At 45.0% G+C, this 14,769-nt stretch overlaps 1 protein-coding gene across 1 annotated transcript in view; it reads right to left on the reverse strand.

Annotated features, from left to right (window-relative positions):
• Window positions 1-1,834: 1,834 nt before the first annotated feature.
• The window catches only part of LOC134076534 (dynein axonemal assembly factor 5-like), a 46,325-nt gene continuing 33,390 nt past the window's right edge, over window positions 1,835-14,769 (reverse strand). Inside the window, exons 10-13 of the mRNA XM_062531644.1 lie at window positions 12,008-12,158; window positions 10,643-10,799; window positions 10,216-10,407; window positions 1,835-2,240 (exon numbers count right to left, since the gene is read on the reverse strand). Of these exons, the coding sequence (XP_062387628.1) occupies window positions 2,113-2,240; window positions 10,216-10,407; window positions 10,643-10,799; window positions 12,008-12,158 (628 nt within the window). The 3' untranslated portion in view covers window positions 1,835-2,112. The remainder of the gene's footprint in view (window positions 2,241-10,215; window positions 10,408-10,642; window positions 10,800-12,007; window positions 12,159-14,769) is intronic.

A 14,769-nucleotide genomic window follows, 5' to 3' on the forward strand; every position in this document is an offset into this window, starting at 1 on the left:
CTGCTATTGTCCTTAAATTTAGCCATACCATGCTATAGTTATTGTTATTATATAATTAACTGAGTGACTTATTTGATTGCTATTCTCATTTCATTGTTTTATTTCTCATTAGGTTAGTGCTTAATTGATTGTTTTATTGATAATATTGCTATTCTCCCTTTTTGTAATTGTTCACTGTTATTTAATTTGTATTGTTATTTATTTGTATGTCGCTTTGGACAAAGGCGTCTGCTAAATAACCATAACCATAACCATGATGACTGGGATTCTTTTTAATTGAAGGATTCTTTATTAACATTGCGTGATAAGGCTGTTATACAGTATCTTCCTCCATAGACTTGAATTGAGGCTGTGATGTCATAATGGTCTAGGCAGCTGCGCTCATAGATAAAGCTAGATCCCGCATTGGGCTCTAGAACGTACTTTATATATCTATGGCTGCGCTTTAAATAACATTCTCACTGATTGCACATCCTCAAATTGCTGTGTAACAGCAAATGCAATATTTATTGGTCCCTTTCCATGCTACAAGGCTGGTTATAATTAAATGTTACTGTGCACATTATATCATCTATTATCTATTTGTCTGTACACATGACATCAGTGCATTACTTTCTAGTGATTTACATTTAACTTATAAACATTCAACTCTCATCCTCAACCTATCTAAGGTTTCCGCTGCATCGTAGCTTGAAGGTTATTCCTTGAAGGTGTTCACCTATGTGGGAGAGGTGGGTTCCAGGCAGTAGAAATCTAATTTCCTCAGTAAGTCTTCGGTATTTTGGGATTTTCAAGTAGCCTTGACAACTAGTCATATAGTATATGCCTGAATAATATGCAAATGAAACTCACCTCAACAAATCTTTTGCAATCACTTATCCCGCCATAGGCAATGCTAAAGTCACTGTTACAAAGAGTGAAGTGTACAAGACTATCATTGTGTCATATACTGTTATGAGAGAAGGGTACACTTTTGTGTAGTCTGATGTGAAATGGGTCTTAAATGTTCCTTTTTGGGGGCACTGACTCTGTATGACACTCATGTTATTATACACTGAACTGATCAATTTACTTTGAGAGAAAAGAGATGAAAGCCCACCTACGCTGAAAACTGATTTAGCAAAACTGGCCAACCAGGATGCTCTCTGCACTTCAGGCACACACACAGCTCCCCTCTCTCTCTGCCTCTCTGTTGCGGGCGTCAGGTGCTGTAGCTTGTGTGGTGTTTGTCCATGATTCAAAGAATGCATTCATGGTCATAAGCTGTCATTTTGGGCCTACTGCAATTATTGTGGGCTTTTGGGCCAACTGCATTTGCTGTGGGCTTCAGGGCCTGCTGTGTTTGCTGTAAGCGTTTTGGGCCTAAAGCATTTGCTGTGAGCGTCAAGGCCATTACTATCTTGAGCAGAACAGGCCAACAGTCAGAGAAGTGGGAGAACACGTGTCCTTCAAGAGAGGGCATCTCCGTTGATGTTCGAAGGTCAGGGGAGAGGTGAGATCAGCGGCTGGTGAGGAGAGAGCACGGACAGATGCCAGGTGCACGATAATGAAGTCTCTCTTTTCTTGGACAGAACCAGGAAAAGGAACAGATTATACAGTATGCATATATTATTATGCATGATAGAAAGGTGATTTCCAGCAATACACTTGACTTTGCTCAAGTTTGATTGGCTAAATGGTGTTTCGGGATGGTGCGAGAGGGACAGTGTGTTCATTAGAACGACCTAAATGAGGACCAGTACTGTTTTCATTCAGACTCCGCTACACTTTCTGTAGTATTAGTTATAACCTATGGTCATCACAATCCAGTCGACAGGCCTACAACTTAGTGGAAATGTTAGACTTTAATTTCAAACATATTTTACACAATCAACAGGAAGGCACGCTTGGCTGTTATCATCTGGTCCAAAGCATACTCAAATCAAAGACAATATTCTTCACCTTCACACACTACCCTGTATTAACATTGTCTCGGAAATCACATTAAGACACATTAAGAATGAAATCAACATCTAATAAACAGCCGCAAAATAGCACAAGAACAGTTGACCTAAGGGGTCATGGTTCACATATAATGTATTTGGTTTCACAATTCTGTATATGCTGGGGTCTTTAATTAACTGACTGAGTGTGCTGAAGCAGTTTGTCACAGTAGACTGGGCAGCGCTGTTTGTCCCTCACCGCCTCCACTTCTTTCTGCAACAGAGTCGGGTGGACGGCACTTCCTGTTTTCAACACCTCTGCAGAGGACAAGGGAAGAGCACAGGAAGAGGTTACTGATGTGGAGCACTTTCACAGCCATTGCAGTCTTGTCGCCACTAGGTGTCAGAAGAGTACCAAGGTGTCACTGACTCTACAGAGGGGGAATAGACCAAAATATGACCCAACAGCACCTTATCCAGGACTTCCCAGCATTGAAATTCAGTCATCAAAAAGTACTGTAATCTCTACATTTGTCACTCAGCGATAGCAGAGACTGTTCTCTTCATAGCTTCCTTGTTTGCTTATGCAAACCTGGCCAATAAAGCTGATTCTGAGATTGTTCTCTTAGTAGCAGGGACTGATTTCCCTTTTGACAAACACATTCACTAGAGTATGTGTAATACAGGCGCAGGAAGCATTTTTTTTTAACCAATTATTTTGGTCCGACTTCAGTAAGGGTAGCACTATGATGATAAATGTCACAGGGACTGTGATATATAAAAAATTCTGATTGAAAAAAAGTAAATATTTTGTTCATATTTAATGAATAAGGTGGTATATAGTTGACACTATGAGCAAAATCCAAATGTATTGCCTACTTAAAATACCACAACATGGCAATATAGGCTACTAAACAGTAACTCCTGTATCATGATGCACATTGTACTGCCAGTATTAGCCTTATGAATACAGTATGTTGCATGAATTGCATAGCAAACCAACTGGGGCATGGCGTCATCTGCAAAGTGCATTTCAGCGAAAGAGGTGAACCTAGAGATCCCCCACCTCTCTCACACACACACACACACACACACCTGAGTGCCCCTATGAAAGTTAATGCTAACAATATAGCCTCACTTTTGTTCCTCCTGCCAACAGGGGAATTCTGATTAGTCTTGTGAAGTTCACACTCTTCTTCTGTTCTTTTTTCCTGGTCAAGTGCAGACTGCAATCAAACAATGGAGAACAAAGACCGTCTGTGTGAGGAGCCACCCCTGAATTCCCCGGGAATGGATGTGGGGCGTCTGTGTGTATGTGTGTGTGTGTGTGTGTGTGTTAAGAAGAGGCTGCTCTATGGGTATAGGGCAGAGGGCCTTGGCAAAGCCTTTAAGAGCGAATGGCATTATGGGAATTATGGCGGAGCAGAAAGAGGAGTGGGGTGGTTATCTGTCATCCTGTCAAGCAAGCTGCTGACATCAAATGCTTCTGGGGGCATGCAGACAGACACTTACACACACACACACACACAAACGCATGCACGCACACACACACACACACACACATACACAAATGTACGCACGCACGCACACACATCAGGTGCTCCTGAGGCGTGTTTGAAACTCAAGAAGCATAAAAAAGCAAGGGTGGGGAATCAAAGAGAAATAAGCTTCAAAAGGCCAGATGTGCACACAAACATACACACGTACACACGTGTACACACACACACACACACACACAGAGAGAGAGGAGTCGAGTACCAGTGGGTGGAAAGTTATGTGTACAGTCAGTACCAGCTATCACTCAGCACATGGTGAGCTCATCTTATGACAAAAAACACACTCACTCACACACAACCCCTACACATATGTGCGCTCTCTCTCTCTGTCTCTCTCTCTCTCTCTCTCTCTCACACACACACACACATTCTACACACACACACACCTCCCACCCTCCCACTCCCACACACAAATCTTCCCATGAAGCTCTTTCCCAGGCACAATATAAAATCCGAAGCTCAGGAGTTATGACGCAGGTGACTACAGTCAAGGTTACGAAGTCCTGAGCACACAGCCGCTGGTGAGTTCACCGTCCCTGGCCAGCAACCTCAGAGTCCACCTGTCTCAAGGTTATAGAGAACAGAATCCACCTGTCTGAAGGTCATAGAAAACTTTGAGTCCACCTGTCTGAAGGTCATAGAGAGCTTTGAGTCCACCTGTCTGAGGACCACTGAGAACTTGAGGCCAGTTTATAGTGTTGTCTGTTACTGTTATCATTGCGAATGACTGAAGTTGTTATTGAAACCAAGTGTCCTTCTATCAGACAACCTGTCCCTAGCGCAACCCAAAGCCTACGAAAGCCTGTGTGTCGCAAGTTCTCGCAACGTCAGTCGGCGACAATATTTTCTGTCAAGCGACACTTTTGTTGAGCGACATAAACGCACAACACAACATAAACGCACAGTGACTCACCCAGGCATGCACACACCCACACGTGGCTGCAATCTCCAGCTGAGTAGGCCCACACACACACACACACACACACACACACACAGCTGTGTATCAAACTAATGGACTCATCAGAAGCCTTGTCATCCCAAAGAAAACAAACGACTGCCACCTGATTCGTTTTCCTGGATGTGCAAACCAACCACACCATTCTTATCCGCCAACGCCATTATCTATGCCACTGTCTGCAATTACATTTAGATTTATTCATTGAGCAGATGCTTTTATCCAGAGCCACTTACAAAAATAAGGAATAGCATTCAAGCTATTGTGCAGAGGAGCCCTTACAGTAGCTAACAGGTTAGAGGTTGCACACTGCCTACGTGACATGCACGTCTACGGCGTGTGCGCATGCTAGAAATAGGACCGGTGCCTATTTTCACGCCACACGCAAGCACGTTGGAAGCGTTTCCATTCAAAAGAGACGGTGAAGAGATGCTTTAATAGGCAGAGGGGCGCCGCAGCGCCGTGACAGACACGTTTCTGGAGTGATTAGAACCACGCAACTGACACGCAACTGACACGCAACAGACACGTTACGCTGACGCCACGCAGGCAGTCTGCAAGCCGGCCTTAGGTAGAACTGCAGACCATTACTTGGCACCACGCTTTTCACTTACATTTTGCTTTACAGCGTATGAGTGTTTCAAGATATTTCGTTACTAGAGGTTTGCCAAAAGGAAATCACCGTTTGGTAAGAGGATCTTTAGGTTGCCACTCTTAATATCCATGAGTTTGCCTACATTAAGATGATTTTTTTTCTACTATCCGTAGTGCTCATGCATCAGTGCTCCAATATGATCAGTCTGAGAGAGAAGAGGGCCATGGGACTCCTCTCTTATATCCTTACAGGGTCGCCATTTATTACACATGGTTATGGTCACTGTCATCAGGACAATCTGCTATTGTTCTTACTCTGCTATAATTAGCCCATTTCACAAGATAGGGCCACTGTGAAAAACAACTTCCTGTGGAACAGCATAGTCCCATAGACTGCAAAGGAAAAGTTCACAGGAAAGATAGACAGGAAGATGTTTTACCTTGCCAATTAAGGTATCATTACCATCAACGAGGCTGGACATCTGGACATGATGAAATTGGTCTATTAGTCTGTCTACTAATAGCAATAGGAGTCAATAGTCGTAAATAATATTTTCATGTAGGCTTGGACTGAGGCGTCTGCTAAGAACCAGAACCAGAACCGTAACCCTATTCGTTCTGGTCTGCAGGCCACCTCACTTTTCACACACTCAAGGCAGAAGGGATGTCTTTGACTACTTTTCCAAATTACACAAATACAGTAAAATCAAATTGCATGTAGTGAACTGGGCTACTAAGGCTGGTAAGGTTTTCCCCCCAGTTCACCACTTGCTATTCGGTTTTACTGTATATGTCATGTTTGCATATCTCTCCTCTTGTAAAGTTCTGCACAAACATGATGAGGATCTTGAGACGAACATTCAGTCAAAGACACAATATCAGATAACTCACTCAGATATTCACACACTCATAATGTACACGTGCACCCGAAAAATCCTTCTCTCTAACACACACACACACACACACACACACACAAAATCCTTCTCTCTAACACACACACACACACACACGCACACACACCACAAAATCCTTCTCTCTAACACACACACGCACACGCGCACGCGCACACGCACACACGCACACGCACACACGCACACACGCACACAAAATCCTTCTCTCTAACACACACACACACACACACACGCACCACAAAATCCTTCTCTCTAACACACACACGCACACGCGCACGCGCACACGCACACGCACACGCACACAAGCACACACGCACACACGCACACACACACACACACACACACACACAACAAAGACAGGATGATGAGGCATGAGTCATTCAGGCTGCCAGTCTTTCCACCACAACAAACGCAGGGGAAACCCGCTCCTGTGAGGAGCCCCTTCTCACTCTCCCTCTTTCCCTCTCATTCTCTCTCTCCCTCTCTTTCCCCTCACACACCTTCACACGCACACACACACGCACGCATGCACACACACAGACACACAGACACACACACACACACAGACACACGTGGAGCCGAGGCAGAGACGCATGCACCAAGACAGTAACTCCATGTGGGGATGATTATCCTCAACTGCACCATGTCATGGCGTGGGCATGTGTGTGAGTGTGTGTTGTGTGTGTGTGTGTGATAAAGGTGCTGAGAGATTCCCAGACACCACTGTTCCCCAGGAAGCACTCCAAAGCTCCGAGGAGGATGCGCATCAGGGCCCGCTGTGAGGGTGTGCACATGCATTTGTGTGTGTGTGTGTGTGTGTGAGAACATGTTTGTGATTTATTGGCTGAAACAGCTGGACATATGTGCCGCCTGAACCTGACACAGAGGAAGCTGTGGGCCGAGAGAGAGAGAGAGAGAGAGAGAGAGAGAGGAGGGGGGATTACGAATACACCTCTCACCATCTCCAACCACTCGTGAACTCCTGACCTCCATCTCTGCCATCAGCACCACCTTCCTCCCAATCGGCACCGCACCACCTTCATCATCATCACCCTCATATGTACAGTCCCCTCTTCCTCTCATCCACAGCCCCCCACAGTCTAATCTCCGTGGCCATCTCGCTCAGCCCTGCGACAGCTGGAGGAAGGCCAGAGCACAGGGCAAGGGCTGGAGGGGTGGAGGGCTGGAGGGGTGGAGGGCCGGGGGGTGTCCCTGCACTGCAGGGGGCCAGAGGGAGGTGTGGGGTGGGGGACACGTGGGGGGTGGGTGTTGAAATTCTGGGAGTCTATGTGGAGGAGGTGAAGGATGCTCTGATGCTCCCATGAACACCCACGTGTGTGTGTGTGTGTGTGTGTGTGTGTGTGTAAGGGCTACTGTAGGTCTCCAGCAGTCTGACTTGAGGAGGTGGTGGTGACAGGAGGATTGGCCGCTGGGGGTGTAAATCCCTCTGCTGCACTCATACGCAGGAATTTGTTCTTGCATCCAGTACACCAGAGGTCAGGGCCTCCACACAAGCACACACTCACACACTCACACACTCACACACTCACACACTCACACACACACTCACACACACACACACACACACACTCACACACTCACACACTCACACACTCACACACTCACACACTCACACACACACACACACACACTCACACACTCACACACACATCAGGTTTAGCCCTGCATGTATTCCCTGCAGGGCTTTAGGTGCATCAATTCAAGATTCTCAAGACTACGAAGAAGAGTGAAGACAGATCACAGTTGGGAATTGGAATGGATGAGATTCACAATATTATTATGGTTTTGTGTTTGATGCTTAAAAGGCAACTCAGGAGCTGTGTGCTAAAAGGCCCTATTATAGGCATGTTTATGTTAAACTGTGCAACGTCAACGTCCATCTCAAAAATCTAAGTATGAAAGCAAATCAAACGTGCCATGTTTTGGTCCACCATCAGTGACCAAATGTGTGTATAATGTGTATAATATAAACAGTAATGTGTGATACGTCATCTTGGTGTTCCTACTGGACATGTAAATGTATGTTTACACAAAATAAAAGCCCAAGGCAGGGTGCTTGCTCTTTTGTCAACTAAAAATTCCAGACTTTTTCCAACCTTTTTCCAAACGTATAATTTTTTCTCCAAGACCTCGACATTTTGTAGTTTTGTAGTCAGGCTGCCAACACGCAATCATTTTTACTCTCTAATGGTAGTATAATGAGATGTAATGCAGATTGCAACCATACCGAGACCCCCATGGCAGAACCATCTCCCTCCCTAAGACCCTCTCAGATGCCCATGGCAGGATCGACCTACCCCACCCCTTGATTCAACACTAACTCTGGACTAGAGTTGCTCGATTATGGTAACAATCATTATCACTATTATTTTGTTCAATATTGACATCACGATTATTAAACGTGATTACTCAGTGATTTTGGAACTATCATCCATATTCAACATATTACATTTTTGAAAATGTTAAATTGATTGTTTAAATATAATCCAACAGGAAAAAAAACATGTAAACTCAAGAAAAAAGGATCTTTTTACATCATGTTGTATATCATATTGGATATTGCCTCTGCAAAATCTATGGACATCCTAGCCTACCCTAGCTACTGATTTACTGCATGGTTCAGCCCCTTGAGTTGTGGAACTGCACAGGTTTCTTCCTATCACTGAATTGAATTGAGTTGAATTAATGAAGACAATCTTGAATCTTGAACAGACTTGAGAGACTGATATCTAGAGATCATCCTAGATGAGGTTTAAAATGAAAAACATTGCAGAAATCCTTGTAATGTTTTAGAAAACACTGCCATGAAATTATGGATTTCGATTGCAAATGGAAAAAAATGAAATCGCAAAAGTCGCAAAATTGTGGAGGGTATATCAGTCATGTTCAGTCTGAGTACTTGCATCAGTTCTTCATGAGCTACACTTCAAGACTTTTCCAAGACTTTTCTAAAAAATTCCAAACTTTTCAAGGTCTGGAAAAAGGCACTTTAAAATTCCATACCTTTTAAGACTTTCAAGACTTGAGCAAGCACCCTGCAAGGAACTGTAGTTCTATGGGTTCCAGCCTCTCCAGTCAGTAGTTCACATGAAATTCTCACCAGACACTAGTAATAACTCAGGAACTCCACACATACAGTATAAAGAAATCTAAACATCAAAGTCCATACGTCAAGTTACTGTATGTGAAATAAATTGAAATGACACCGGAAAATGCAGTACACTAAGGCAAGGAAAGGCAAAGAACCAGCTGAAATCTGTAAATTGTTAGAATGTAATTATACCTCCTATCTGTGCAAATTACTATCAGCTGTTTTTTTTTTTGTTACCAAGATGTCACACAAGAAACATCTCGTAATGGGTAAAAGCAAAGTACTTTCCCAAGACCTTCGCAACATTATTGTTGCAAAACATTTGTATTTACAGATGTATTTCAAAACTTCAGAATCTTCCAGCAAGCAGCACTGGGGTCGTTATCTGCAAGTGGAAAGAATATCACTGCATCATCAACCACCCACGCACAGGAGCTGGATTTCTGAGCAGGGAGTCAGAAGGCTAGTCAGAGGAGTAGCCCAAGGCTCAGAGCCAAGGACCACTTGGAGAAAGCTCCAAAAAGACTTAGAGGCAGCAGGTACAATTGTGTAGAGAAAACTACAGTATCTGCAATGCACTCCACCACCATGGCTTCCATGCACGCTCACCACACACCAAAAATAATTGTCAAAGCTCATTTAAAGCTTGCTACAGTACACAACGTTTTGGACATGCCTATGAATGACTGAGAGAATGTAGCCTGGTCAGACGAGTGCAGAATATAACTTTTTGGTCACACTAAACACCATGTTTTTGAGGAGAAATGGCACCGTACTGTACATCACACCTGAATACTGAAGCCGATTAGTTTCTTCCTACAGGAAATGTCTTGAAGCTGTCATTACAAACAAAGGCTTTTCCACAAAGTATTTCACAAAATTGGTGTTCAAAACTTTTTTGTGTCATTTCACTTTGTTACACATACCTTTATTTATGGGCTTAATGTTTTCTTTATATGCGTGGATTTAATTTCTTTACATGTGTGGATTTCCTTAGTTAATACTAAGGTCTGGAGAAAATTTCATGTGCATAGCCTCGCTGGAAATATACTTACTGGAAAAGATTATGACATGTTCAATACTTACAGTATTTCCCCCACTGCAGAACTGTTTGGTCTGTAAATCGCCTTTTTCTACAGCTGGTAGCTGCTCTTCTTTCACTCACCAAATGTGTTTTCCTGCACCTTGGGGTCAGTATCGTCTAGGTAGAGCAGGAGCTGCTGGAAGAGGAACTCCAGGTGGGGCTGGTAGCCATGGGAGTTGTAGTCTTCACCCAGAGAGGAGAGCCAGACGCCCAGAGTCTTCAGGGCCGCCACCCGCACCTCCTCACTGCTGTCATCCACACGCTTCAGCACCTCTGGAAACACACACACACACACACACACACACACACACACACACACACACACACACACACACAATATTATAAAATGAATCAGCCAAACCATTATTATTTTAAAGCGCTAGTTTAGTATGTGTCTATGTAGCCCACCTGGGTGTATCTTGTTGAGAGTGTCTGGCTTCAGCGCCTGTCCGTGTGTGTGTGTGTGTGTGTGTGTGTGTGTGTGTGTGTGTGTGTGTGTGTACCATACCTGGGTAGATCTTGTTGAGAGTGTCTGGCTGCAGGTGGGGCCTGGTGAGCTTTAACAGCGTGCTGATGGACTGGCAGGCCAGCACCCGACACATCTGGGAGTCCTCCTCCAGAGCAGACACCAGCAGAGGAGTCAGCCTGTCCTCAAACGACAGCAGCTACACAACACACACACACACACACACACACACACACACACACGTTTGAATATGATATTGTGTGTGTGAGTGTGTGTGTGTGTGTGTTAAATATCACACTCAAGCAGTTTATGACCAATCTCACAGCTTCAGTGTTTTAACAGTCCTAAGAGCCATCCGTGTTCTTCACCAGAAATCCAGAAGCTTATCAGACACACACACACACACACACACACACACACACACACCTTTTGGCAGCTTGGCAATTTGGGATGAGATCATCGCACATTTGATAGGGGCCAGTTGTTAATGGAGCAACTAATTGTTTTCACAGGAGGAAGCGTAGGACCAATACAATGTTAGAGAAAGAAATCAAAAGAGAGAGAGATTGAGAGAGAGAGAGATTAAGAGAGAGGGAGAGCTAGAGAGAGAGAGAGAGAGAGCGAGTGGGAGATATGGGGATAGAGAGTGTGAGCCCAGTATCAGTTAGACAGAGAAGAGAAGAACAACAGAGTAGAGTGGTGTGCACGTGTGCGTGTGTGTGTGGGACAAGCTGTGTGAGAGAGAAAGCAGCATATGCTAAGTGAGATGACAGCCTAGAGAGAAAAGTTCAGGCCAAAAACCAGTTGTACAGAAAGACCACTGTGTATTGTTTCATATGGACAACGATATGATGACACTCCCCCATACTCTCTCTCTCACTCACACACACACACACACACACCTGCTACTGGAATATGGCCTGAAAGCGAGTCTATTACGAACACACCAAAGGGTCAGTGCAGGGACACCCAAACACACCATCGAGTGGAAACATTTCTGCAGGTTTAAGTGGGAGTGTGTGAGGCAGACAGTCAAAATAACATGAATTTGTATCCGAGTACTGGTGTGTGTCTGTGTGAGCTCATACACTGAATCGATTTGTGTGTGTGTGTGTAGATTCTGTATTTATCTGTATGCCTGTGTGTGTGTGTGTGTGTGTCTGTGTGTCTGTGTGTGTACTATATGTGTCTGTGTGTGTGTGTGTGTGTGTGTAGATTCTGTATTTAGTTTTTTTTCTCTCAAAATAACGTTGTGCGCAAAGCGACTGATTTCGCTTTGAATGGTCACCTATATGTGTCTGTGTATGTGTGTGTGTGCGTGAGTGTGTGTGCACACCTATATGTGTCTGTACGCATGTGTGTGTGTGTGTGTGTGTGTGTGTGTGTGTGTCTGTGTCTAAGTCTCACCTGCTGCTTGGTGATGGCGCCCCCGGTGAGCAGGGCCAGCATGCAGCTGAGGGCAGAGGTCCGGATGGCAGCAGCCGTGCGCCCCGCCTGCCACACCAGGTTAGGAAGCACACACTCACACACAAACACATCCACATGCTCATGGAAGCGCCTGGGACAAGGAGGGAGAGAGAGAGAGAGGGGGAGAAGAGAGAGAGAGAGAGAGAGAGAGAGAGAGAGAGAGAGAGAGAGAGAGAGAGAGGGGGGGGGGAGAAGAGAGAGAGAGAGAGAGAGAGAGAGAGAGAGAGGGGGGGGGAGGGGGAGAGAGAGAGAGAGAGATTAAATATTTTGCCAGTAAGACTAGTGAAGGACTGACCACTGGCTGTCTGGTTCCTACATTAAGTTACAGTGTATCATTGACACAAAGGAGAGACACAAGCTGGCCATCTGGATGGCCTTCATATCACAGGATTCCTCTCACGCACGCAAGCCCATGGCTGCACACACACACACACACACACACACACACACACACACACACAGAGGATAAGATGGGTGTTTTACCGATTCCTGCATACACAGTAGACAAAGTTCATCCTTTGGTCTTCAAACTAGGAGGATGAGGAAATGGAATCGTTTAAAGCCCTGTCTTTATCCTTATACTGTAGCTGTGCCAGATCAGTAGAAACTCGTGTGGGAGGATAAGGGCCCCATGAGAGACACACACACACACACACACACACACACACACACACACACACACACACACACACACACACACACACACACACACACACACACACACACACACACACACACACACACACACACACACACACACACACACACACACACACACACACACACACACACACACACTAATCTTCTCCTCACTGGACCAGACAACGTGCCAGGTTAAAAGCTAGACCCACCATGCCTGGTGGATGCTCTTTAACGTCGCAGTCTTGATCCAGATCTGCTGGTCATGTGTAAACAGTGCTGGCAAACCAGGGGCCCGTTGCACAAAAGCAGAATTAAGACATCCGGGATAAGTTACTGAGCCGTGATCACTGAATCCTAAACAAGAGCATACCGGCTGAATTGGTTGCACAAAGACCAATCCAGGATGAGCAGACACGGATTCATCAAGCCAGGTGTAAGTTATCCGGTGTATGTGCGCGTTCTCGTTTCTCCCCCAATAACTCGCGGTTGGAATAAAAAAGACGCGAAAAATAGCGTCTTGCACACAAAGTAAACAACCGCTTTTGATATAGACTAACAACGAGGTAAAGTTTTACTTTTTTGGATGGGGGATCATGATTATTTCTGTTACATAGCGGGAGTAGGTGTGGCAGATCAATTGAATGCAAATTTACGTATGCACCCACGTGTGTGAGAGCTTCCTTGTCTCGGCACGCAACGTCATTAGGAAGCGCTTTGCCACTGCAAAGATGCACAAAGTAATTTGTCTTAAAAGCCGAATTAGTTCAAAACACCTTCGAATAATGTCCCCTCCACTTCCAATCAACTACTACAGCAGCCTATTCATCAAACATCTGTCAAAAAAGAAGCAAACAACGAGTAGGCTATGTTATTAATTATAAGGCCACCATAATTTAAATGACATCCATATGGTATTAGGCAGACATTCTGCTGTGTTTTGCGAGTAAATGCATGTTGCAAATAATATATAAATGGAATCTACAGCTCTTTAAAAAAAAATCACGTGGAGGTCTCATTTGAATGACAGCTAGCTGAACCAATCAGATAATGTAATTACCATTAGAATCAACTTATCTTGGCTGTGAGCCTGGTCAGGAGCAGGCTAGCTCCACAGAATAAATCGCCATGGTAACTTATACCATAACATATCCTGCTGCCCCCTATCCCGCTTTTGTGCAACTGGATCACGGATAAATTGAGCCAGGATAACCAAGATATCCCGGGTTAATCCCTTATCCTAGTTTTGTGCAATAGGCCCCAGATCAACCAGGCACTCGTCTCACGAGACAATCAGCCGTTTACATTTAAGGCTGGGAAGTTTTTTGTGGGCGAGGGTTGTATACATGTCCACCAGAGGGCGCTCCACAACCACACATTCAGCATCCATCCATCGTGTGTTTGTGTGTGTGTGTGTGTGTTTGTGTGTGCGTGTCTGAGCTGCTGGATTGTCTTTCCATAAATCCCCCTGTACATAACCAAAGATACATTATCAACCGCCTCTGATGTGAGTGTGGCTCTCGCCAGAGAACACACACCGCACACACATCATCATCACCATGATGATCATTATCACCTTCTCTGTTCTACGCTAGAGACGCCGAGGCGCTGATGCAAACACACACACCCACACACACACACACACATACCACGGTCTGCTGAACAGCCAGCCATTTACATATCATCTCACGCTGAGTGTGTGTGTGTGTGTACAGTATGTGTGTGTGTGTGTGTGTGTGTGGCACACCCCACCTAGTGCTTCCATTTCACCTGAACCCCCCTGTGCGAAATCCACATGAAAGGAGGCCATAATGGGTGTGGGTGTAGGAACGCGTGTTAGTGTGTTTGAAGCCCCGATGGGTGTAAAGGAGCGTGGAGGAGCAGCGCACGTTTGAAGTCCCACTGGTGCCCTCTGCTCTGACAGATACGCTGTCATTAAGTCATTTTAGCTGCAGAACAAAGACGCAACATAACGCACACTTATCATCTTAGGCTAGAGACACTGTGTGTGTGTGTGTGTGTGTGTGTGTGCGTGTGCGTGTGTGTGTGGCCTGTGCTGCCAT

The sequence above is a fragment of the Sardina pilchardus genome, chromosome 3 (genome assembly GCF_963854185.1).
Source record: "Sardina pilchardus chromosome 3, fSarPil1.1, whole genome shotgun sequence".
Classification (NCBI taxonomy): domain Eukaryota; kingdom Metazoa; phylum Chordata; class Actinopteri; order Clupeiformes; family Clupeidae; genus Sardina; species Sardina pilchardus.